The sequence below is a fragment of the Kryptolebias marmoratus genome, linkage group LG22 (genome assembly GCF_001649575.2).
Source record: "Kryptolebias marmoratus isolate JLee-2015 linkage group LG22, ASM164957v2, whole genome shotgun sequence".
Taxonomy (NCBI): domain Eukaryota; kingdom Metazoa; phylum Chordata; class Actinopteri; order Cyprinodontiformes; family Rivulidae; genus Kryptolebias; species Kryptolebias marmoratus.
The window spans coordinates 17,710,040-17,733,158 of NC_051451.1; the positions used below are offsets into that span (position 1 = coordinate 17,710,040).

General features: G+C 39.1%; 1 protein-coding gene across 2 annotated transcripts in view; it reads left to right on the forward strand.

Moving 5' to 3' along the window:
• Window positions 1–266: 266 nt before the first annotated feature.
• Window positions 267–23,119, forward strand: part of LOC108243499 (ankyrin-3) — a 110,513-nt gene continuing 87,660 nt past the window's right edge. For both annotated transcript variants that reach the window (XM_037973510.1, XM_037973517.1), the window contains exon 1: window positions 267–1,074. In XM_037973510.1, the coding sequence (XP_037829438.1) occupies window positions 1,006–1,074 (69 nt within the window). In that variant the 5' untranslated portion in view covers window positions 267–1,005. The remainder of the gene's footprint in view (window positions 1,075–23,119) is intronic.

Below are 23,119 nucleotides of genomic sequence, written 5' to 3' on the forward strand. Positions count from 1 at the left end.
AATGTTTGGATAAGTATGTCAGCTTGTGTCTTTATCCCACAAAAAGACTTTTCAACCTGGTCACCAAGTGAGCGTTGGGTGCAGCTCAGTTCCAGTTTTCAGTAAGCTGATCCTGCTGGCAGAGGCAAGTGGGGAGACTTCCTTTTCTGGAAGGACCTGATGCATCGTGGTAGTGAGCCTCTCCCTCCCTATGCCTCTCTCTTTCTCGCTCTCTTTCTCACTCTCTTCCCCTGTCTCTCTGCTGGCTTGTCTGAGGGTAGACTCATTTCAGATCACAGCGTCTGAGCAGGAAGCAAAATTCATCCTGTCGGCCAAGTGAAGAGACTACATGGATGATGCTTCGTTCTCCTCTCTTTCTAAACCTTTCTCTCCTTCACTAACACACCCTTTAAAAAAATACATTTTATTTAATCATTCTATTTTCCATTTTTGTGTTTCTTTTCTTTAATTTTTTTTGCTAGAGTGTCTTCAGTTTCCAGCATCAGGTAGGCAACACCACTTCCAGCCAGGAATACACTCTTTCAGTTCTATTTTTTCTTCTCTCTCTCTTCATTCTGTATTTATATCAACATCCTCCTCCACCTCCTCATTCTCCTCCTCCGTTTCCATCTCTCTCCTCTACCTCCTGTCTCCACACCCTGCCTCTGAGGGTGCTGGAGAGAGTCGACAATTGCGCACAGCCAAGGCAGCAAGTGGGAGTGGACCTCAGCAAGCGTGCTCGCAACGAGAGTGTGCGTTTGCAAATGTGGAGAGCGAGAAAAGAGGAGGAGGAGGAGGAGTAGGAGGAGGAGGAGGAAGGAGAAAGCATCAGCCCAGTCCTCCCAGTCTCTCCTCTTTTCTTGCACACTCCCAGTCTGCATGGAAGTTCTTCCTTCACTGCTCCTAAATGGACATTTCTGTGGCAATGTTTTGTCAGTGAAGACAGCAGCTTCATCCCACAAGCTCCTACATGCTGGATTTAAGCACAAGTGAGGAGAGGAGAGGAACTGGGGAAGATCTCTGAATATGAGTGAGGAGGCTAAGGAGAAGGCAGGCGGTGGGAAAGCAACCCATCGCAAGAAGAAAGGCAAAAAGGTAAGAGAAAAGAAGAGCTGTCTTTGTCTTCGGGAGCTTCTTTATTTGTCTGTGAAAGGTCTTTGGCATGTTTGAAAAAAGAAGTGAACCTCATTGATCAGATAGTGAAAGTGAAAGAAGATGGGTTTGACTGTTATACTTTAAAGCGATTCCATGTTTGATCATTTATTTTGATGAAGAAAGGCTCCAGCTTGGTCCGATAATTGATCCCATAAATGACCCAGGTTCCAGGTTGCGCCCTGTAGGAGCCAATTTCTTCAAAGTACAGCCTGTACGTCTGATTGTTTTTGTCTGTGGTTTTGCCGCCCGTCTTCTGTGTGTGGCTCCTACACGAGTGTACGATATGTGTTCAGCCTTACCTGGAACGCAACCAAAGCCAACGAGAATGCCTCGCGTCAATCACCAGTTATTATTTTTCCAGTGTTGCAACTGGTCGGTCTGGTTGTTTAGCTGAGGGTGACGGACTGGGAGAGCGGTGGTATGAAAAGTGGAGAGCGAGGGGGATGTCCTCAGGGGTTAGGGTGGGGGCAGCAACATGCACGCACCGCACAGGCATCTGTTGTGCTGTCAGACTCTTTCACGGTTCTGTGCGTGTGTGTGTGTGTATGTCGTGCTGTTCTTCAAACTTGTTTTAATGGTTGTTAATTTAGGGTGTTCACAGCACAACATGTTTTGACTAATAACATGGAATGTAGGTTTGTGTGTCTGTACGTGTGGGAATTCCTTGAGTGATCTTTTGGATATGGTTATGCACCGTGATCTTTTTTTTATTTTATTTTTGTCATGTAGGGATTATGCATTCATCTGGCAGCTACAAAATACAAACTTTAAGCAACATACCTACAAAAAATAATTTCCAAACCATATGAGCTGAACGCTAAAACGGGGTTCAAGGTGAACCCTGAGATTCTGGGACAGAAAAAGCAAAACAAAAGGGCACAAAGTCTGACAACAACAAACTATGTGGTTCACTTTAAACAATTTGTTGCTGCTCAAATATAGGCCATCCTTAAAAGTAAAGCTGTTAGTCTGGTTCTTCAGCCTACTGACTTTAGTAAATAATGTTTTCTCAGTGGAACGTCACACACTTACATAAATGTGAGCAACGTGGTTTTTGTTTACCTATGGAACAGAACTGGTAACTAATATTTTCTTGCAAATATCTGAAAATGTATTAAATGAAAAAATGATATAACTCAAGATTTCCTTGGTATTATGTAATTACTTGTTCATTTACACACTTTCTGTTCTGCAATTAATAATAACAACAATATTAACAATAATAACATCATTGCTTGAAATCACATCTTTACAATGATGAACCTATACAATAAAACTCATGGGAATCTACAACTCACTTTGATTCTGCTTATAGCTACCCTCAATCCTCATCTTAAGGCTCTGCCAAGCTTTTTGCAACCCTACCACCAACCTTAAAATTTGCCCTAATCCTAATCCCAAACAAAGTCTAACATATAACCCCCCTCTTTCCTTACTAATAAATGTAGAACACAACAAACACGAACAGCTATGATAAGTATACACATACACATGAATAGTTGTATTCTAAAACCTGTGGAGTATTTAGCCACCAAACACAACCTACAAAGAAATGCCAAAAGTACAACCAGTGTCTCATCAGCTTTCCACACACCATATACTCCGCATATCCAGAATTTAATCTTTCGAGTGAGTGTGCACTCATTTATTCTCCTCTCCAAACCCAGTAATAACTATCAAGCAGAAGGACGAGGGAAACCCAAAAACCTTTACCAAATATGCTTTTGCCAACAACAACACTGACACCACCTGCCCAGTGGCTTTAATTTGAAAAGCCAAAAGAAATAACTGGACTGGAAGTCACCAAATTTGCCAAATTTCTCCAAATCTGGGTGCTGAAACATTATCTTTTCTTTGTGTTTCTCAAATTTGGGTCACCATACTTGGTTACAGTCAAAATTTAAGCTACAAGTGAAACTGGAACAATCTGCAAACAAACAAACAAACAAAAAAATCAAAGCTGAGTTAACTGATACTAGAGCTCAGTTAAAGGGCTCATGACTTAACCTTAAGATGAATGGCACCAGAACATTGGCCTTTGTGTACTTTGTTACAGTTCAAGAAAATTGGGCGTTATAAGAAGATCAGATTTTTAAATCCATAAGACATTAGACCATTTAAGTCTAACAAATTTATTGTTTGTTAGGGTCTTGTTCATTACGCAAAGACAATAAAATGTGAATTATGGAATAAACAAAATGCTAAATATCAGTATGGAAGACTAGTATCGTGAAGCTTCTTCAGCTCCAGTTCCTTTTCTTGCTGGATTAAGATAAAGAAGGTTAAATTCAGCAATGGGATTAAGACAGAGACCCAAAGTTCTCACTGTTTTTCCCCCAACAAGCATCAACTTATTATCTCCCTCGCACAAGCTGCTGACTGCAGCCATGAAAGTGAGGACTATGCAAAAAATAAAAAATAAAAAAAATAATGCATATTAATGACTTTCACATATGTATGATGTTTGTTGTGGGAGCACATGAGCAAATCTGCTTCCATGTGTATCGGTGTTTTGCTCTACGTGCGCATGTGCTCGTCAGATAACCATGCCAGATGTGTTAATGACTGTAGCCATGGCAACTAGTTTTTGTTCCGAGCGAAAGATGTCGAGGGTGAGAGCTGGAAGGAGAGGAAAGGATGCGGAGATGAACTGCTAAACTTGGCGGTCTGAACAGAAATATAATTTTCATGAGGCATCTGCTGTGAAGGGTGGGAGCTCAAGGATACAATCAAACAGCTTTTAACTCAAGGTCTCAGGCTGATTCTGAATGTGACAGGAGGTCATAAATCAGCACCCATCGCAGCCTTTTTTGGTGAATGTTTGTTCCTATTGATGAATGTGTGTCTGTGTTTAGGTGAAGCGTGTCTGCTCTGTGTGCATTTCTGACTCTTTGTCAGGGTATTTGCGAAGCACTTTGATGTTCCTCCAAGTGCTGCATGATCTCAGAGAGGCTTAATGATAAGAATTTGATGTAGTTACAGAGATAATGAAGTTTACATAACACACAAACACACACAGACACACACACACGGCAGCAATAGAAAATACTTTAATGCTTTTGAGTTTGTGTGTGCAAGATGTGGATTCTTATCACTGGACATCTAGTTTGCTCTGTTGAGTTTTGGTTTGGATAGCTTAAATTGCACATAGAAATATTTTCTTGTACTCAAAAAAGGCCGAATAAGAGTGAAAAATGTGCCTGGAAGACAAAAAGGACCCCAGAGTACTTTCATAGGCCTATCTGCCTTCCAGAAATCGCATAACTAAAGCTCAAAATTAAACTGCCTGACATAAAGAGGAAAGAAAAGGCTTACAAAGACAGTAAAGATATATTTTGTGAACCTTGATCTATATGTAGTAAAAATTCCTGAGGTATCTGTTGTGAACCCGATTATGTGAACTGGAGTCAAGGATAACTGCACATTTGTTCTTCTAACCAATAAATCTTCTCTGCAAAATTGACATTCAATAAGAGATGATTGAACGATCACTGGAATCATTTAGAATCACCAGATCCCCCCCCCTCCTTTTACCCTACATATAAACTGACCTTACAGTAACGTCAATATATTTGTTTACTCTCTGAAGATTGTGTAAGAGTTGGGCTAGGAGCAACGGTGTTTGTGTCAAAAGAACCTAAGCAGAGCTGCCGCCGTCAAACCTGACAGCGTCTGTCAGACGTGCTGATGAGCAGGGACAGCTGAGAAATGTGGTATCACTGAAACATTGAAATTCTGTCACAAGCAGCCCGCTTCTGCTGTTGATCATATTTTTCACAGTCAGGATATTCTGTCGCTGATGCTCACAACACAACTACAAGAGTTTATTTCGAGAGTTTATATAGATGTTGCATCGCGCTCCACTGTGACAGGCAGGTCCTAAAAAAATACATTCAAAAAAAGGAGACGGAGAAAGTGAAAATCAGCTGCTCCCTGACTGAACTTTTAATGTAAAATCTATTATTGAGGCTCAACCAGCAGCAAATGATGAACACTGAAGGGGGAAAAAAAAGTCTTAAGCTCCACTTCTCTATCCTTCCTCTTTTCCCTGGGTTGCATGCGTCTCCCTTTTGTCTTGACTCTGTTGTCTTGTTTCTAATAAGACAGCCAGCCAACCAGTCAGCCAGGCAGCAAGGCTTGGGTAGCTCTGTTCTTTGTCTTGGATGGAAAAAAAGGCCCTGCCAGTGACGGAGAGGCCTGCGCGTCTGGTGGACTTGTGAAATAAAGCTGTCTTGTGACAGCAGCCTTCAAAGAGAAACGGCACATCACATCCCCCCAGATAACAGCAGGGCACTGCTAAAAGTGCTGATGGGATATGTGAAGTGTGTGTGTGTGGAAGAGAGAGCAAACAGAGTGCTGCTTTTGTTTTTTAGATTACACTAATGGACTTGGCACAGAACAAATCCTTAAAGAGGTTATGCCTCATGGACTGCTGGATATGTATAAGGGGGGGAAAAAATATTGTAATTACCTTAAATGGACAAGTGAGCTCTCCAGGGTTTACTCAGCCTTTTGCCCAATGACTGACTGACTGACTGACTGACTGACAGGATGGCTGAATGAATGAATGAATGAATGAATGAATGAATGAATGAATGAATGAATGAATGAGCCCTGTAATTGGTGCAGTTGTAATTACTGTTGTGATAACTATTAAATTGCACATTTTTATGCATGAAACTAGTTTTTTTCTGTTCCTGCTGGGGGGAAAATTATATATTTTTTATCTTTTATCACAAGGCTGCAAACCTAATTATTTTGGATTTTAAAGTCAATTTTATCTAGTTAGTTGTATGAACTCATTAACAGTCCCAATCAATCAAATCATAATACAACTGAATTTTCGGACTGAATTGTTTTATAATTGGACTGAATGTAACTGTAAATTAGGGATGGGGATTATAGGCAAGAAAAAAAACCCTTTCATTTGTAATCGTTAATTTTTTATACAAATTGTCTTTGGTTATTTGTTACTGTGAATTAAATTTTACTCCCCACAAGTCCTGCAGCTGAAAACCTAATAAAACAGAGACTTCAGGTACAGAGTCTTGTGCTGCCACTAATTCTAATAGTTGAGGATGTTCATATTTCTTAATTTTCTTAGTTTTCATTGGTCCAATGATTCACCATGGAAGGGAATGCGCGTATACTGACAGTAAAGCTGAGCTCACCTGCGACCATAGTTTCTACTTTAGATCCTTTCAAAATAAACTATAATGGCAAAAACAAACTCTTCGACTTAATTGTTTTCCCTTTTTTTCAGGGAGAGTTGTGGGCAACAAGTGTTGTGTTGGAATAAGCGAATAAGTACCATTAGAAAACCACGTTCCACTCCAACAAAAACACCCTAAAAAAAAAAAAAACCACGGTGGTCAAAGTGAGATTAATTCTTGAAACTTCCGTAATTTATCAAGATCTTTATTATCCAAAAACCCCTGCCCGTATTATTTGATTAGTATTTCTGTAGAACTCCCTGAAATGACCTTAGTAACATGCACACAAATACTGTCCTGCAAGAATTACACATGGTTTAGATGCTCAAAAACTGTTTGTAGTTATTAATTATTAATGTTGTCAAATTCTTCAAAATGTTGTTACAGTGTTAAAAGTCAGAAAAAACTTGTTGAGTCTGGATGCTGACAAACTCAGAAACATATGTTCACTTTTTATCTAACCTCACCTTTTTTTCCTGTTTTTGCAGCACATTCTTAGTGCAGAATAGAAATGTGATGGCTTATGTAAAGTTGCACACACATGCCTACATGTGCCGCCTTAGTTGGAGTGTGGAGGTAAATACACGTGATCCCTGTCGCTCTATAAATGTTTGCATGCTTGTGTGTAGGTGGGTGTATTTCTGCTGCCTCTGTGTGGATGTGTTCGAGTTGGTCTCAGCTGCACACCCTCTGGAGAGGGCAGAGGGATCAGGCTGTCGGAGCGCCGTCACTCTCAGCTGAACTGTCCCTGTTTGTGTCACTCCACTCGGGCAGGGAAGTGAAAATGAAGACGAGGAGCCAGGGGAGAGGGAGGAGTGGAATGGAGGGGAGGTGGAGGAGGTGAAATGGAGAGGGTTGAAAAGCCCGACAGAAGATGGAGAGGTGAGAGTGAGGTGTGAGCTGGACGGTGACAGAGGAGCGGGAAAGATAGTGGATAGGGATATATGACAGAGCAGTGTTTCTGACACTCACTGAGTCATTTTGGACTTCTCCGTTTACATCTAAAACTTTTGTAGAGGAGTTTTATGAGTTTGCTCTCTTCTGTAGCATGGCAGCTGCAGTGTGACTGACAGGAAGACTCTGCAGCTTGTGGTGAGAACGGCAGAGAGAGTCATCTGGGTCTTACTCACCTCCTTAGAGTCCATATGAAGAAATTCAGGGGAGAGTTATGAGAGATCCCTTTCACCCTCCCCATAAGAAGTTTAACCTCCTCCCATCTAGAAGATGATACTGATCCATGTGCAACAGGTTCATTCATGAGATGAGGCTGCTAAATCTCCAGTAACACTCAACACACCACTGGACAAGAAAAAATGTAGCTTTGTGTCATTAAAAATTGAAATATATATGAAAGGGCAAAATAAATAACTTTATCTGTATCTCTTTTTTGGCACTGGAACTCACAGAAGCTGGTTCTCACATTTTTATAAGCTTTCTGAAACTCTAACATTAGCGTTGTTCATATAGTCCTTTTGAAAGCCTAATCTCTTGTTGTCTCAGTGGTAATCTCCACTAACTATAACAAACCAAACCAGTTCATAAAAACCGGCTCTATGCTGCTTGAATAATACTTGCCTTTTTGAGGTGTTTTGGTTCACAAGTTGCAAAAACTTGCAAAAATTAGGCATGCGAGTCAGACACATTTTAGTTGGAATTTATGTGCAAACTGGCACAAGATGGAGAACAAAGACAGAATATGTATGGACAGCTCTAACAAGCTCCTGTATCAGACCTGATCCACAAAATATCCTTACTTGAACTCATCACTTTTTACTTTCTTTTCATCTGTTTCCCTACTACAAATGCAGGCAATTTAGAGAAATGGTTTTTTTCCCCCTTTGAATCAATAGCACTGAGAGGACAGTGCAATTTAAAGAAGAGTTTTTGTTCATGTAAGCAGTGACTGCAGCCAGAGTTGTGCTGTAATCTCTTCTCGGAATATTTCTAATTAAACCTTTGTGAAAATGCTTCTGTAATTAAAAAATAGAGTTGTTAAATCACTATATAGGTTTGAATGTAAAATGGCTGCTTGGTGACCCAGAATGCAGCTGCTTTGAGCTGTCAGTGTAAAAATGTGAGCTCGGATATCCACTTGACTGGTATTTTCCTCTGCTGGCAGTCACCAGTGCCTGAACCAAAGAGCCTTTTCCGTTCCCCACTGCTCCGTCCGGAAGGCTTTTTCTTTTTTCTTTCTTCTTCTCTTTTACATCTCACTCAGTTGTTTCCCCCTCTTTACCTAACTCCGTTGTTTTTTGGAATGATATAAGAAAATAGGATTAAAAAAAGGAAACAAAACACAGAGTTTACACTATCAGATTGTCAGATTTAGGAACCTTTATATCGAGTTTCGGATCTTGAAGCCTCTCCTGGTACAATGTTGCTATGGCAACTGTTGAACACAGCAGAACAGGATAACAAGAGCTTTTGTTCTGTATCAAAAGCAATACCCGAGATTTGTGTTCACTGTGTTTGCCGACCCTGTTGTGACCGCAGCGTTTTCTCACATTCTTTATCAGTTATTTAACCCGTGGATTTTTTATTATAGCTGACAAAGACACTGTATGCAAACAGACTCGAATCACTGAGTTATTTCTAGCCGGTGCTTGAAAGGGCTAAGCCTTTGGTTCTTATTAGTTCTTTAGGAAAAACAGCAACAGAGAAAGTGACGGGCAAAAACAATGATCCCACTATTCCCACACTAATTCCCACAGAGAAGAAATCCTGGAATGTGATGTAAATTCCTGTTTGTCATGTTTGATTTGCACACTGACTGTATTTATTCACTCCAAACATGCATAGCGAGCATTGTGGGTGCAAACAGACCAGATTTCAGTTTCAGAATTTATAGCCTTGGCCCTTTCTATGACCTCACTCGGACCAGTGACATTTACAACACTATTTACACGTCAGAGAAGAAAAAAAGGGGAAACTGAGGGCTGCATCCGTCACCATTCCTTATGCTCTCAGGTGTTCTTTATTTAAGTCAGATGATGCATTCTGGGATCAGGGTTGCATCCAGTGGAGCTGTGCCAGATGGCTCACTGTTGCTTCCTCTATGGGATGAGGAATAAAAGCTTTATAGTGACAAAAAAGAAAAAGAAAATGAAGTGTAATTCTGGTGTGTGTCAAGGCCCTTCTTCTGGCTTCCTGCTTAAAGAGACATTAAACAGCAGGATACAGCTTTTCGTAAAAATTTAAAATGTCTGCCAGAAAATAAAAGCACCAGAAAACCAGAGGAGAAAGACATGCTGAAAACCAGCTAAGATAGGCAGTTTCTGTCACTGACATTCTGTTTGTATTCATCATGGTTTACATACCATTCTGACCTCTTTAGATCAAGACATCATTGTATTTTTTGATGTCTGTGAAATATGTATTCACAGTGAAATGTGTCCATGCAGCATAAAAGTTAAAAAGACATGACCAGGATGGATTGTGGCAGAGAAAATGCAATCTTTTTTCCTGGAGATGATGGGTTAACAATCTGCATCCTTTCTGTGCTTAAACAATACAATTTTTTGTTTGTTTGAGGTAAATTAATGATGCAGTTTCTTTGTTTCACTGATTTAAATGGTTCTGTCCCACAAGTGGCTGCAAAGGCAAGTGCACTCCGACTTATAGACGACAACATGTTCTTGATGCAAAAGTGTGAAATCCCAAAACTTTTAGAGAAATGGGATTTTCATACGACTTTTTGTTTTGTTTGGAAAAGCCTCAGTGTCGCATTTCCAGTTTTATCTGTTATCCAGGCGCACCCCAAGGTAGTCCTCCACCTCCTTCATTTTTCTCAGGATGAGAATTATGTCCAGTTTATCACTAAATTTCGCAATTGCCTCAGTATCCATAAAACAGGTAACTTCCTCAGACAAGCAACCCTCCTGTCTCATAAACTGAGGTCTGAGCCACAGTTTACAAGACAGAAGAGGTCAGAATAAAAGCAGCTGGGTGCCTTTTCATTCCTGGACTTTCTCACATAACACTGTAGATTAAATAGGGTATAAACAATGCAAATATCAAAGCAATCAAACAACTGGACGGAAAATGTCTGTATCTTTAACTTTAAGCTCAGGGTGATCTGAAAATTGCTTTAAATCCTATACGGTGTTCATATTTTACTGGCATGAGGCAGAAACAGGTTTAAAGCTGTGGACAGCATGTGGAAGAAATCAAAACAAGTTCCTTCCTGCTGACTCAGACTAAGGTTAATAATGTGGAATCCTTCATAATATTTGACATTATATAGAAATAAAATATTTGTGTAAAAATGTATAATCTGAAGAAATGATAAAAATAATTCCCTAAGGGCTTGGTTATTTAGGGAGAGACGCACATCTTGCAATCCTTGGGAATGGGTAGAATAAAAACATACAGATCCTGAATTAATTCCTGTATAGAATATATTTTTATTGACATTGCCTAAACTTTAGAGATACATTTTGTTCTCTGAGTATTTTATAAACAGGGGGGAACTATCACATGCACTAATGATTTGTGGGCTTTCAAAGATGGAAACTTTGTTTACAATAGTCTTCTGAAGAAATGTTGTCAGCAATGAATTGTATACAGGATGAGGCAGTTTGTGTGTCGAGATACATTTGTTGTTGTTTTTTCCAGTATCAGAGAGCAGTAAAATAATAATTACAGTGAGGCAAAAAGATTGACTTGAGAGGTTTTTATTTTTCTAAAAGCAAAAGCCATTTTTCCGAAGTTATCATCGAAAACTTGTAATGCTGTGAAAAAGAAAAGAAAAGAAAATTTCTTTAATGATATTTATTATTTATAAACACTGGAAAAGAACTGCCACTGGCATTCTTGTGTTTGAATCATTTTTCCATTTTAAAATGATTTTATTCAGTCAGCAAAGGTTACACAGCATTTTCTTTTCCTTTTGCCTTAGTGGTATTCCCTCCTGTGTGTGATTTCCTTTTTTTTAAGGAGAACCTTATCAAGGGGCTCTTGAAACAAGCACAGAGAGGAATGTGGAGGTGGACAGGCGCATGCACCTTGTTGAATGCTCCTCTTTTCAGATTTCAGCTCTGGGTTGACAGCAGCATAATGTGAGCCCCAAGGCAACATCACCTGAGCCACATGAGTTATAATAGCATTGGGAAAATGTTTTCTAAGGAATGAGTAGGCACTGAGAAGGTGGGTGAAGATAAAAAGATAAGTGGCTGGAGAGAACTGCGAAGAAAACACATGTGAATTCAGTTTAGACTAGGACACTGATAAATTTAACCCTCCTGAAGCCCTTAAAGGAGAGACAGAGAAACAAAGAGAGGTAGGGATACCCTTGTAATCTTGGGTCAATTTGACCCGAAGGCCATGGGAGAGTTAAAACTGTTTGCGAGAAAGTGCAAGGAGCTAAAATAGTCCCCTTCAGGGACTCATGAGAGCCCCTGGAGTTTCATTGACAGTCACAGAGAAGCTATCTTTGTCATAATATTACATAACTAGAAAAAAAAAACCTCTCTGTTCTCCAGACAAACTGACATTTGTCAGATTTCAGTGCAAGACAGAAAAGCCTTACCTTGTTTATGCTCCAACTCATCTGCTCTCCTTTCTTCCTATAGCTGCAGAGCGGAGGAGCCAGGCAGATGGGATTTGCTTGATATTGATATCTCAATTTCTGTTGAAGACAGGCTAATGTGGTTTTGATTTGATTATGCTCACTGCTCCTGGGGGAAGAGGTAAAAGTGTCTGTCTGCTTTCTTTTCATCTGTTTCTTTATTTGCATTTAGGTCTTTCTGACTTTGCCACTTTTTTTTGCTGTTACCACAAGCAAAGTTAGGTGATTAATGGCCAGACATTCTTAGTGTTTATGAGTGAACCTTTAGCAGAAACAGTTCATTTTTCTAATACACCACACCTTTCCATCATCAAGGGCTATACTGACAGTACTGACTGGTAAAATATAATTTGTTTTATAAGTTTATTTATACTGTGTAGAGGTATTTGAATAATGATGCATTGTTTATATGCTTTGCCTAGTATTGTTAGAGCTGTGTGGATGTACTCATTGTGACATCGCATTGCATGTAAAGGGTAAAAAAGCTTTAGAAAACAAGTTTTATATGACATGCACTCCTCATATCGTTAATAAAAAAGATGCAAAGATTTAAATTGGAGTATGTTTCTCATAACAACAGACCTGTAAAAAGTCATTCTTGACACATGTTGAGGTTGAAAGTCATATAGGAATGGTTGAAATGTTTATTTTTCTGGCATTTTCTGTTCTGCTTTTCACTGTCAGAATGCAATGATTGTTTCAAACAGAGTGTTAAATGATGTTTTCTTAAGTGAAATTTAATTATTACCCCTTTGAGAAATGTCTTGTTGTCTCATAAATTACTGATCTATATATGTACTGTAACTGAAGGTGTTATTGGGTTGCATAAGTTGAAGAAGGATTGTTGTAGTTTAGATGCTGTGATGCAAGCAAAACACACAAGTCTTACACACACCTGTGAGTCCGAACTGTTTTGTGTGCATGCTTTGTGTCGCCTGGAATGCCCCAGTTGTTGCTGTGAACTGGTATGACTTGTATTTATTTTTTTATTTTTTTCCCGAAGATTCACAGAGTTGCTTCTGTCCCGGGGACAGTGACAGCAAACATGCAATGCGACAACCTCCAGCTGTGAGGGTGTGAGTTGCTGCTGGGACGCCCTTTGGATCTGTGCATCTGGTCTCATTAGCAAATCACACAGTGCCAGTTAACTCAATGCAATCGTTAGGAGGAAACTTTGTTTTTTAAAGAGTCACATTGACAATAAGTGATTCAAACGCACAATTTAAACTGAAAAATAATCATAGTTTGCATGTTTATTATATCAAATATATTAATGCTTTACGAAAAAAGAATTAAACAAAGAAAGTCTTTCACTCCTCTGCTGAGATATCGGCATGTTGCTGACTTAAGGTCTTTACTTATTGACCTTTCGCTTCTTTATAGAAATATTCTGCCATACATTAAAAAAACTGCTGTGTTTGGCTGCTATTTCCAATAAAAATATGTTGTAGCATACTCAAAAAGTGTTTTGATGTTGTAAACTGTGTCAGCAAACTGACACTTATAAGAATACAGCTAATGTCAACTCTGAATTGGAAAATTCAGCATGTGGAATAAATAGTTTCTTCTTGTTTGAAGCAATAACGTTTAGTTTGGTTCTGCCAGCACAAACACTGACCTATAACCTGGAAAATTTTCTTTTAGTCCAGAACATTTAGGTTTAAAGGTCCAAGACATTTTATATTCTTTTGCCTCAAGAATTAGTTATGAAACGCTGGCTTTTATGGATTTATTTTAAATTTTTTATTTGACTTTAAAGAGGTGTTTTAAGGACAGCTTCTGTTTATCGAGATGTTTCCCTGGTATGTCTTAGACACACTGAATTCTCTTTGTTAATTCAATAAATACAGTTTGCAAAAGGCTGGTTTTTATAAATTCTTTTGAAAATACAGCATATCTGTATTTTTAATCCAACATGTTGGTGTGATTATGTTCTCAAACTGATCTTGACTTTAAACAGTCATTACCTGCAGAGGATATGAGCTGGCTGCGTCTCTCGATGATTTTTATGTGACTAAAATGAGTAGGTAGAAAACCGGGGAAGGGAGGTTGAATGTGAGCAATGTGACGAGATGCAGCAGAGCAACAACAGGCCGAGAGGATGTGAGAATGATGTGATGGTGTTGAGGAGGAAGCTGAGGGAGCAGGAAGGACAGAAGAAAGCTCAGTGTTCACCCACTTGTGTCATGAATAAATCACTGCCGCGATCTTCTAGCCCAGCACAGACCGGTGTGCTTTCATAGTTATAGCTCATCCCAGATGGCCTAGTTTACCCACAGTGAATAAGCCAAGTCATAATTTACCAGATGGGGGCTTTTTCTGATTGCTTCATTCATCATGAATTACCCAGTGCAACCAAAGTATGCAGGGGACACCAGTCTAACAATGAGGGCATCCCTGCTACAGAATCCCATCTGCACAACAAACAGAACAATAACAGAACATGAGGAACACACACATATCAGGGAAGCCAAATAGTGACTCGAATTTTGTGTGGAGACTTTGACAGAACAAGTATCTGAACCCCTTAACATTAAACAACCAAAGAACTTTCTAAAACTCACTGACATTACAGGCTCAGAGGAGGACGTTATGTAAAACGTGAGTGGGTAGACAAAAATCACTGCCAAAAACAAAAAGGAAAAAAAAAAAGAAGACTGAGTCAAAATTACTAAATGATAAACTCTTGTCAGCTCAGTAAAGCGTTACGCATATGGTGATTGAGTTAAAAGGGAACAAAAAGAAACCATTTTCTCCCTTCGTGTGATTAAACAATGGAGACATCCTCCTCACTGTTCAAGACAGAGAGTTCCTGAGCCGTTCAAGAAAGACCTGTGTTCAGCTATGGCAGTGACTGATAATGTTATTCACCAGAGCTCTTTCCATCTTTGTGTGTATCTATGTGTTTTAGTGCTAATTACATACATAAAATAACAAAAAAGACCTTAGATTCTAGTTATTAACACCATCCTAGATATATGCAGGTGAAAACGTAATGTCAACATGTAATATGGGGAAAAGATTCCTTTTATTTGTATCTTTGTTGCTGCTGGATGTCCTCTATACTCCCTGTTTTCAGCTTCTTGTATTCCACCTGTGCTCTGTTAGTAATCAGCACATGTGTTGTCATTCAACAATCTCCTCTCCCACTACATGAACTCTCTAGATTTTCTTTGTCTTTGTCCGATTTTCTGTTAACCTATATTCTACTCCCTCTCCGCCTTTGTGACAGCGTCACATAAATCTCATTCCCACCTGTTGAACTATTTCCAATGAGTGGACCTTCTTCAGCCACTAAGATCTAAACTAGTGATGGGAATTTCAGCTCTTTTCTGTAATCCAGATCATTTGGATCTGCTCACCAAATTATCCAGGTCTCGAAAAAGAGCTCAAATCAGTTAGAAGTAGGGCTGAATAAAAGAGTCTGAGAGAGCCTGAAGGCAAGCAGAGCTGTCTCTTTTGAGTTGAGCATAGGTGGAAGCTGTAATATCCACATATGATTCTTGTTTAGTGTTCCTAATTTTCCTGTATTGATGTGATAGATTCATTTTCACCAGCATCTTTCAAAATGACAATTCAAACCAGACTGATATGGTCTGACAAAGAAATGCACAGAAGACCTGCTACTCCTTAAAAGAAAATTAATTAGAAGGAAATTAGATTCATTTATTAGATTCATTCATCTTGCAGTTTTAGGTTTCTCCAGAAGCAGTTTTTGTCTTATTGCTCTTACTCTTTTGATCTTTATGGGTACATGTTTTCTCAGTTATCGCAACCAAAAAAGATGCGTTTGTCCTTTTTATCTTTTGCATTTAGATTATAATGTGGGCTACACTGAACCGTTCATTGCACCATCTGATATTCCTCTAAACACCACAATCTAAACCAGATCGTGACTACACTTACTGCACAGTCATTTGCTATATTGATGATACACTGCAATAATCTTGTGTTAAATTCAATAACATCAACCTGCAGGAAGTTTTCTAGTTAGCATGACTTTAATAATGGACTGACAGTGCAAGAATGTGGGGTGAAGCCTGCCTTTCCTAACTAAAACTGGCAGCCTTTTGCATGCTGCACCAGCATAGTCACAGTTGAGAGTTGCATAAAGAAAGCATTAGTATTGATTCTACATAAGCCTGTGACTGGCTAATGTGCTGAGAGCAGGAGGGATGAACCTGACAAATGACGTTAATGTGGCTTCTCCTTTTTTCTAAAAATCATCTGCATCAATAAATGACAAATGCCATATAACAAAACAAACACCAGAGATCAAGAGGGAAGTCTTAATCTCTTTGATGACTCTCTTGTTTCAAGAAAAAAAGTTAGATTATCTTACAGCAGAGTGATCATTATGAACTCTGAAACGATCAACAAAATGCAGCTGGAGGCCAAAATCATCTTTTCTTTTACAAGATAATTAGAGCTTTCAAGTTGTTGATAATTTGTATTAAATGGAGCAGTTCAATGACACTCGGTAAAAAAAAAAAGTGATTAAAGACAGAGTGTGTATTTGTGCAAATGTCAGAAAGAATGAAAAATAAAAGGTTTGTTAGAAAAATTGTAATGAATTCGACTGAAAACTTCAAAAGGCCACAGCGCTGTTAGTCTGGCTTTGAATTCTTTGAAAACCAGTTTTATTCATATGAAAAACTATATTTGTCTTGAAAGCTTGTTGCTCTGCAGATCAAAAAGTGTCTTCAAGTTAAACTAGCTAGAATTAGTATGTTTTATTAATACGATGACTTGTGATACATTTCTCAAATTCATTGCTTTTAAATGTTTTTTTCTCGTTTGTGTGTCTTTGCCTCTCAAGCCAAAGCAGAAGGCCCCACCTTCAGGCAGACACTCTCTCTGACTCTGCAAGAAGACGTTACCCAGTCTGACCTCGTTTTCTCCTCACACTTTCAGCCTCTCGGAACATCTGTTGCTTCTTTTGTCCTCTCACTTGATATTTTCTTTTCTCCTGTATTACCTTCCTCGGCAGGCGTCTTCTTCAGTTTTTCCTTTTTTTGCTGCTGTTCTAGTGTGGCGTGAAGAAAATCAACAAACCTGAAGGAGGGTACAGTTTTTTGACTAAGAAGCAGAGCTTCTGTGCAAGAAAACGTTGGGCCTGAAGATCAAAGCTCCCATCATTCTCGAACTGCTGACAGGCCAGATCACTGGGCAGCCTGGGATAGAAAGAAAAGAATACACGAAGAAGCAGAATGAATGTTAAATAGACATCTCACAGTTCAAATGTTCTCATCCTGGATGTTTCTACATCAGGACAGCCATGTGTGGCTGTCTGGGTTTGACAGAACTGTTGAGGACATGCATAGGTTGTGCCAAGTCTTCTGTCTTTTCACTCTTTTGCACAGCTTGCAGCTACTGAGCTCAGCATGTAGCATCTTAAATCTGCCTGCAATCACACTGATGAGGATGCGTACGATGGTGAAAAGGTTTTTTTTTTTGTGTTCAACTTTCTGCCTTCGAAACGTCACGGTGCTGTGTGACATATAAGTCAAAGCAAAATTTAATAACCAATCAAATTCTTTCAACACTGTAACTGATTAAAAATAGTACAGATGACACATTTATAAATTCTGTGCACATGTACCTTTGGTGCATTGCCATGAGGTTTTCATATAAACAGAATGTGTTATACAGCCATGTCTTGACGAAATAAGAAAATCCTCCCCTGAGAAACTCTATTGTCAGGAGAAAATCTGAATATACTGTATAACTTTATAATACTATCTTCAGAGTAACTTACCCAGTCTTTCAGCAATAACTCACCATCATATCATTAGGTTTTATAAAAGTATGTTTTAAGTAAAAGATAGATGGTACTTCTCAACTGTAGCTCAGAGAATGTTGTTCATTCCTCTAAAATCCTGTTTATTTTAGATTTTTCAGACTGCAAATCAGTTTTCTACATTCTTTTAGTCAAAATAAGCTCAGACCTAAGGAAGGCAGCAGCCTTTTTGACTTTATTCTTTATGATTTTGCTGGAAGCTGCAAATACCCTTTTTTCTTATAATTTCTCCTACTGTTTTGTTGTACATTGGTTCAGAGCTGCAACAAATAGCATCAACACTGATCCGGGTCAGATGAAGCGGAGGATTTTTGAGGAAAGATGGCTCTTGCTTTTTCTTTCCTTGAGTGTGCGTTTGACAGTACTCTTTTCCCATTTGCCCCCCGCCCCCACCTCATCTGTCTGGATCAGCCCCTGATACTTTATCATCTGCTCCCTTGCAAAATCATTCATCACTGAGGTTATACAGTAGTGACAGCAAACGGCTCCATAAAACAAGCACTAAAATTAAAAGAAATGCATAAAAGATGGGAAATAGTGTTTAATCAACACACACAGCTGGTTTCTTTCTTACTGAGCAAAGATTAAACTGAATATTTTCAGCTAATGCATTCAAGCCTGAGACTGGTTGTCACACTAAAGCCATTGTTCACAAATCCTTCGCAGCAAAAGCATTTTCCACTTTTGTGGCTGCAAAGTTTAACAAACACTGTCTCTGTGTGTTTATTGTTTTTAGAAATGCTCTTCATGGGAGCTGGTTTTGTTATGGGAGCTATAACAATTTTAAAGCACAGCCTGTGTGTAAATCTTGCTTTGGGCTGAAGGATGCAGTTTTTAGTTTTATTAAGCCAAAATTGGTTTAAACAAGCAAAGACTGAGTTTAAATGTGGGATACAATGACAGCCAGCTCATCCAGAAGTTAAATATGTCAGCAATTGGCTTCTTTATTTTAGGGTATTTGTAATTTTTTAAATATAAAACACAAATATTTAAAGACAGGGGGCTATAGATGTACACTGACACAATTTGCTCAGAATTTGTAGCATGCAAGCAGCGCATCAGTCCTGGGGGATGTGAAACTGTATGAACTGGCTTCTGTAAAATTCCAGTAGCAAGACGCATGATTTTCCTCTTTTGTGATGGTCTCTTCGCAGCTCCCGTTTTGCCTGTCCTTGTTTCCATGGAGACCAATGGAGGTGTGGAGAATCCTGAAGTGTCTGTGTGGTTGAAGGATTTGTCATATGTGCCGCCTGCCACCATCACTTTGATTTTTTTTTTACCCCACCAGGCTCTTTACATTGATGGCACTTCTTCTCAGAGAAATGTAAAATATCGGCTCAAAAAATACTTTCAGTCACAATATTTTGGTCCTTCAGATCTTAATCGTGTTGTTTTTAAACATAAAGTCAAAAAAATAAGTCCAAAACAAATTATTCCAAAAGAATTCCCAGTGATTAATGTGTCCTATGTAGACTCAACCCTAATTTTGGTCTAATGGTGGCAGTAATACCCTCTTTCTTGTTCTCTTAAACAATAACAATGACCTGGTCTATTGTTCGTACGGTTGTGTCCTCTTTTCAGCACTGAGAGGCTCATTTGTTGATCTCCTAACTGGATTAGCACTTGTCTGACTAACTGCCTGTAACCCCTAATGCTGCTTGGAGCTGCAGTGGGTTGGCTAGGGCTCCTCGCGCTTAATGCCCTGGCTTAGATCGATTCACAGCCCACGACATGCTTTCCCTTTTTGCACCTGATCAACTTGTGGACAATGTCAGAGACTGGCGGAATTAACTGAAGATGCAAAGAGTCGAAAGCGTGAGTTTCAGAGCACGCTCGCAAGAGCGTTGTGTTGTTTGTTCTACAATTCAGGGATTTTTGTATCAGGCCTGGCCTACTTACAGTACAAATGTTCCCACTGAGTGGTTTACGTGAGGCTAGTAGGGGAATTTCAGTACTCTGGTTTTATTTTCTTGTTTTGTCTTTAGAAAATAAATGTGGAGACACTTTAAGAAGAAAAAAAAGGAGTCAGGATCTATATGGTTGCATGTTGCCAAGATGTTTATAGGGGAAACTAACTGTCAGTTCAATAAAACTCACATTCACTGTCAGCTTGACTTTACGTCACCAGCTCTTTGTAAGATCTATAAAAACAGAGAAAAATTATGTTTTTTACCTCATCAAAACTAAAGATTAAATGCTCACTGCTTTTCATATCAGAGGTTTAGACTAAGATTATCTTATATTCAGAAATGGAGAAGATGTAGCTGTTTTGGTCAGACTTTAAAAATAATATTTTTCACAATCTCATGCAATATCACGAGATGTCATGGTCAGAGTATGTGTTGTGAATGACTCTCATCTACTACTACGCCAAATTTCAGCTCAATATCTGCAAAATTGAAATTTGTGTTGGCAAAAATGTGGACTAGCTGTTGCAGCCATCTTGAATTGGTTTGACTCTAAAAGTTAATCACTTGTAGATGTACACCCAGTTAATACTTGTTTAAAATCTGTCCAATTGTTAATGACATATTTTGGTATCAAAAAAACACACACAGACAATAGGCAAAAACATTATACCCCACTTTTGCTTTTTTACAGGGGGCCATAATTAAAGATGAAAACACAGCCCCATAAGTATTTTTACCCTCTCCTTTTGAGTTGACCTTTAGCAAAATCAATTTTTATGCAGAAATGACCGCAGACTGAAGTATCTGCATAAAATAGGTTTTATGCAGAAGAATAAAAACTGTTTTTATGCAGAAATAAAAAATAATAGTTTGAACGTTTTTCAGCCTGCAAGTGCCGATATTAGTCGCATACTGTGAACTCCAGGGAGGGAGTAGTTCAGGTTATCATTTCTCCTAAAGGGCATTCTCCAGTGGTCAGTCACATTATAACTACATTTTTTTTAAACTCATTTTTCCAAATAGCCAAAAAGTATTTGCCTCTGAGATACAAACCAATAGAGGATCCATGCACATGGGACTTTCATTTTTTTGCCCTTTGACCCATCACCTTTTCATTCCAGCTCCAGTCTGAGTTATTATGACAGGTCGGACTCTAGCAGCACAAAGGTGAGGACACAATATGAAGGGGCTGGGACGAGCGAGCTGCAGCGGGGGGTTGGAGGCAGAGAGAGACACACGCATGGCCAGGCAATTTTTTTCTCCGAGCTCTGGAGTTGGGTTGACAGCCATCGTGTGGGTACCAGGGACAATGAGCCGAGGGAGAATTGTGTGGAAGTCTGTGTGTAGCCTTTGCAACAATACTCCCCATGCTATTCAGTCACTCAGAGCTTCTACTGGAGTGACAGTTTGAGAAATCTCCACTGATGTGGGGCTGGGGTCCCAGCTGTCAAGCCGGAGCAGCAGGGATGGGTTTGGTGGAGTGAAATGAGAGAGCTCAGAGTGTTTGGTGTTGCTTATCAGACTTGGCAAGAACTCGCGGCTTTTTGGTTTATGGGATAGAACAACAATAAGTTCTGTGCCTTTTTATTTTCCTTTTCTGCCTCTGTGCGTTATTGTTTTCAGTGATGAAGTGAATGATATCCACTGTGATGTTGGCTGCATAAGATTCATGACACAAAACATTTGTCTGAGCCTCTGAAGATGTAATAAATGAAGCTTTTGGTGACACATTTATGAATCTACATGAATACAATAACTAAAGACAGCTTTCTAGTTTGGTTGGAGTTAGTGTTGTAGCATTATTGTAATACTTATGGGATCCTTTATCTTTCAATATATGGCACATTTTCTTATTTCTATTTTGAAGGCATCCACATCCACATTGAAAAAAAATAAATAAAAGAACCTCATTTCTTTTTTAATACAGTCTAACAGATGTTTTTTTTTCTTTTTGTTTCAAATGTATTACAGTAATTTAAACTAGCTATAAATGGTACTTGTTGATTACAGGTAAAGACTGCCTGAAGTCTGGAACCCATAGACAAAACTGTGGAAAGGGTTTTAATTATTTTCCAACACTTTACTGCTGCTGCCTTCATTTGTCTGTTTGAGGCCTTAAAATGTCTTCTTCTGCAGGTGAGACACATCTCAAAGACGGTTTCAGCTCTTGCAGAATATTTCACTACTTTACCATCAGGAAGCACCTGACTTGCTTTCAGACTAGATTTTGGGCCTTTCTCTGCCTGTAATGTGAAGTGTCATCCAACCATCTTTAGTGCATTTAATTTGAGACATTTTCCTGCTCAGAATTCTTCAGTCTGCTCCTGTCTTCTCTACCATCACTAGAAAAACACGAGGTACCTCTTGATATTTGAAGCCATGCGTGTCCATGCTGACATGCTGCCTCCATGCTTTTTTACTGATGTTGCTGTATGCTCCATGTTGTGACTTTTTGCATTTTTTGCTAAATGTTATGCTTGCTTTTTGAAATATTGTAAAATCTGATTTGTGCTTTTTGTTTTTAAGGCTTATGAGTTGCACTTTGCAGTGAATGCATTTTTTTAGTAGATAAGGATTCCAGTATAATTACCTCCTGGCTGAATTTTGTGTAGCTTCCATTTTCTTTGGCTGAAAAGATCATCCGAAGCTCATCCTGTGCTGCTGTCTTCTTTGGACCTTCATGGCATTTTATGTTGCTAAGCTCTCCAGAGTGTTTTGTTGTTCTCAAGTATCAAACTGTTGGTTTGACCTCTCCTAATGTTTCTCCATTTGCAGTTTAAGTGTGGCCAGTTTCATGGCACTAAGTGCTCCTTTGACAACATGTTATGGGTTTACAGCTGACTTTTTGCCTGCAAGTTTAACTGATGGAGAATCAATGTACTTTTCAGAACGCTGAAGAAAAAAATTAAGCACTATAAAATTTTAAGACTTGTAATAACTAAACCCTACCTTCAATTTAGGTGTGAATACCTGCTAATTAAAGTTGATAGTCTGCTCTTTGCAAAAATATCAAACATTTTTTAAATTTTCTGATTTATGACCTAAGTGAGAGACTTGACATTTACTCCGTTTCGGTTTTGCCCTACCCTGTTCTCAATATCCAAGCCCTCCAGTGACTGTGTGCATGTGTGTGTGTGTATTGGTGCTCAAAGATCGTTGCCAAGGTGTGAGAAAGATGAGGTGATTTGATACATGTGACCCAGACAGCGTGAGTGTTTTATACACAGAATGTATATGCTTGCCTGTGTAGTTTGCTGAGTGTACTGTGCGAACTCAATTAGTTGATTTACGTTCAATTAAAACTTCAGCACTCCATGGTGGTAACCTTTTCCCGCCGTTCAGTTTCCAGATACAATATCAGACAGCAAATCGACCTTTCTGACAGCACTATACGAGAAGTGAATTGAGCTAGGAGTAGTAGTGCTGCATTTCCATTACAGAGAGTCTTCTGTCTGCATGGCAAGCATCCTTGGCTGACAGTCGAGCTCTTCTTTCC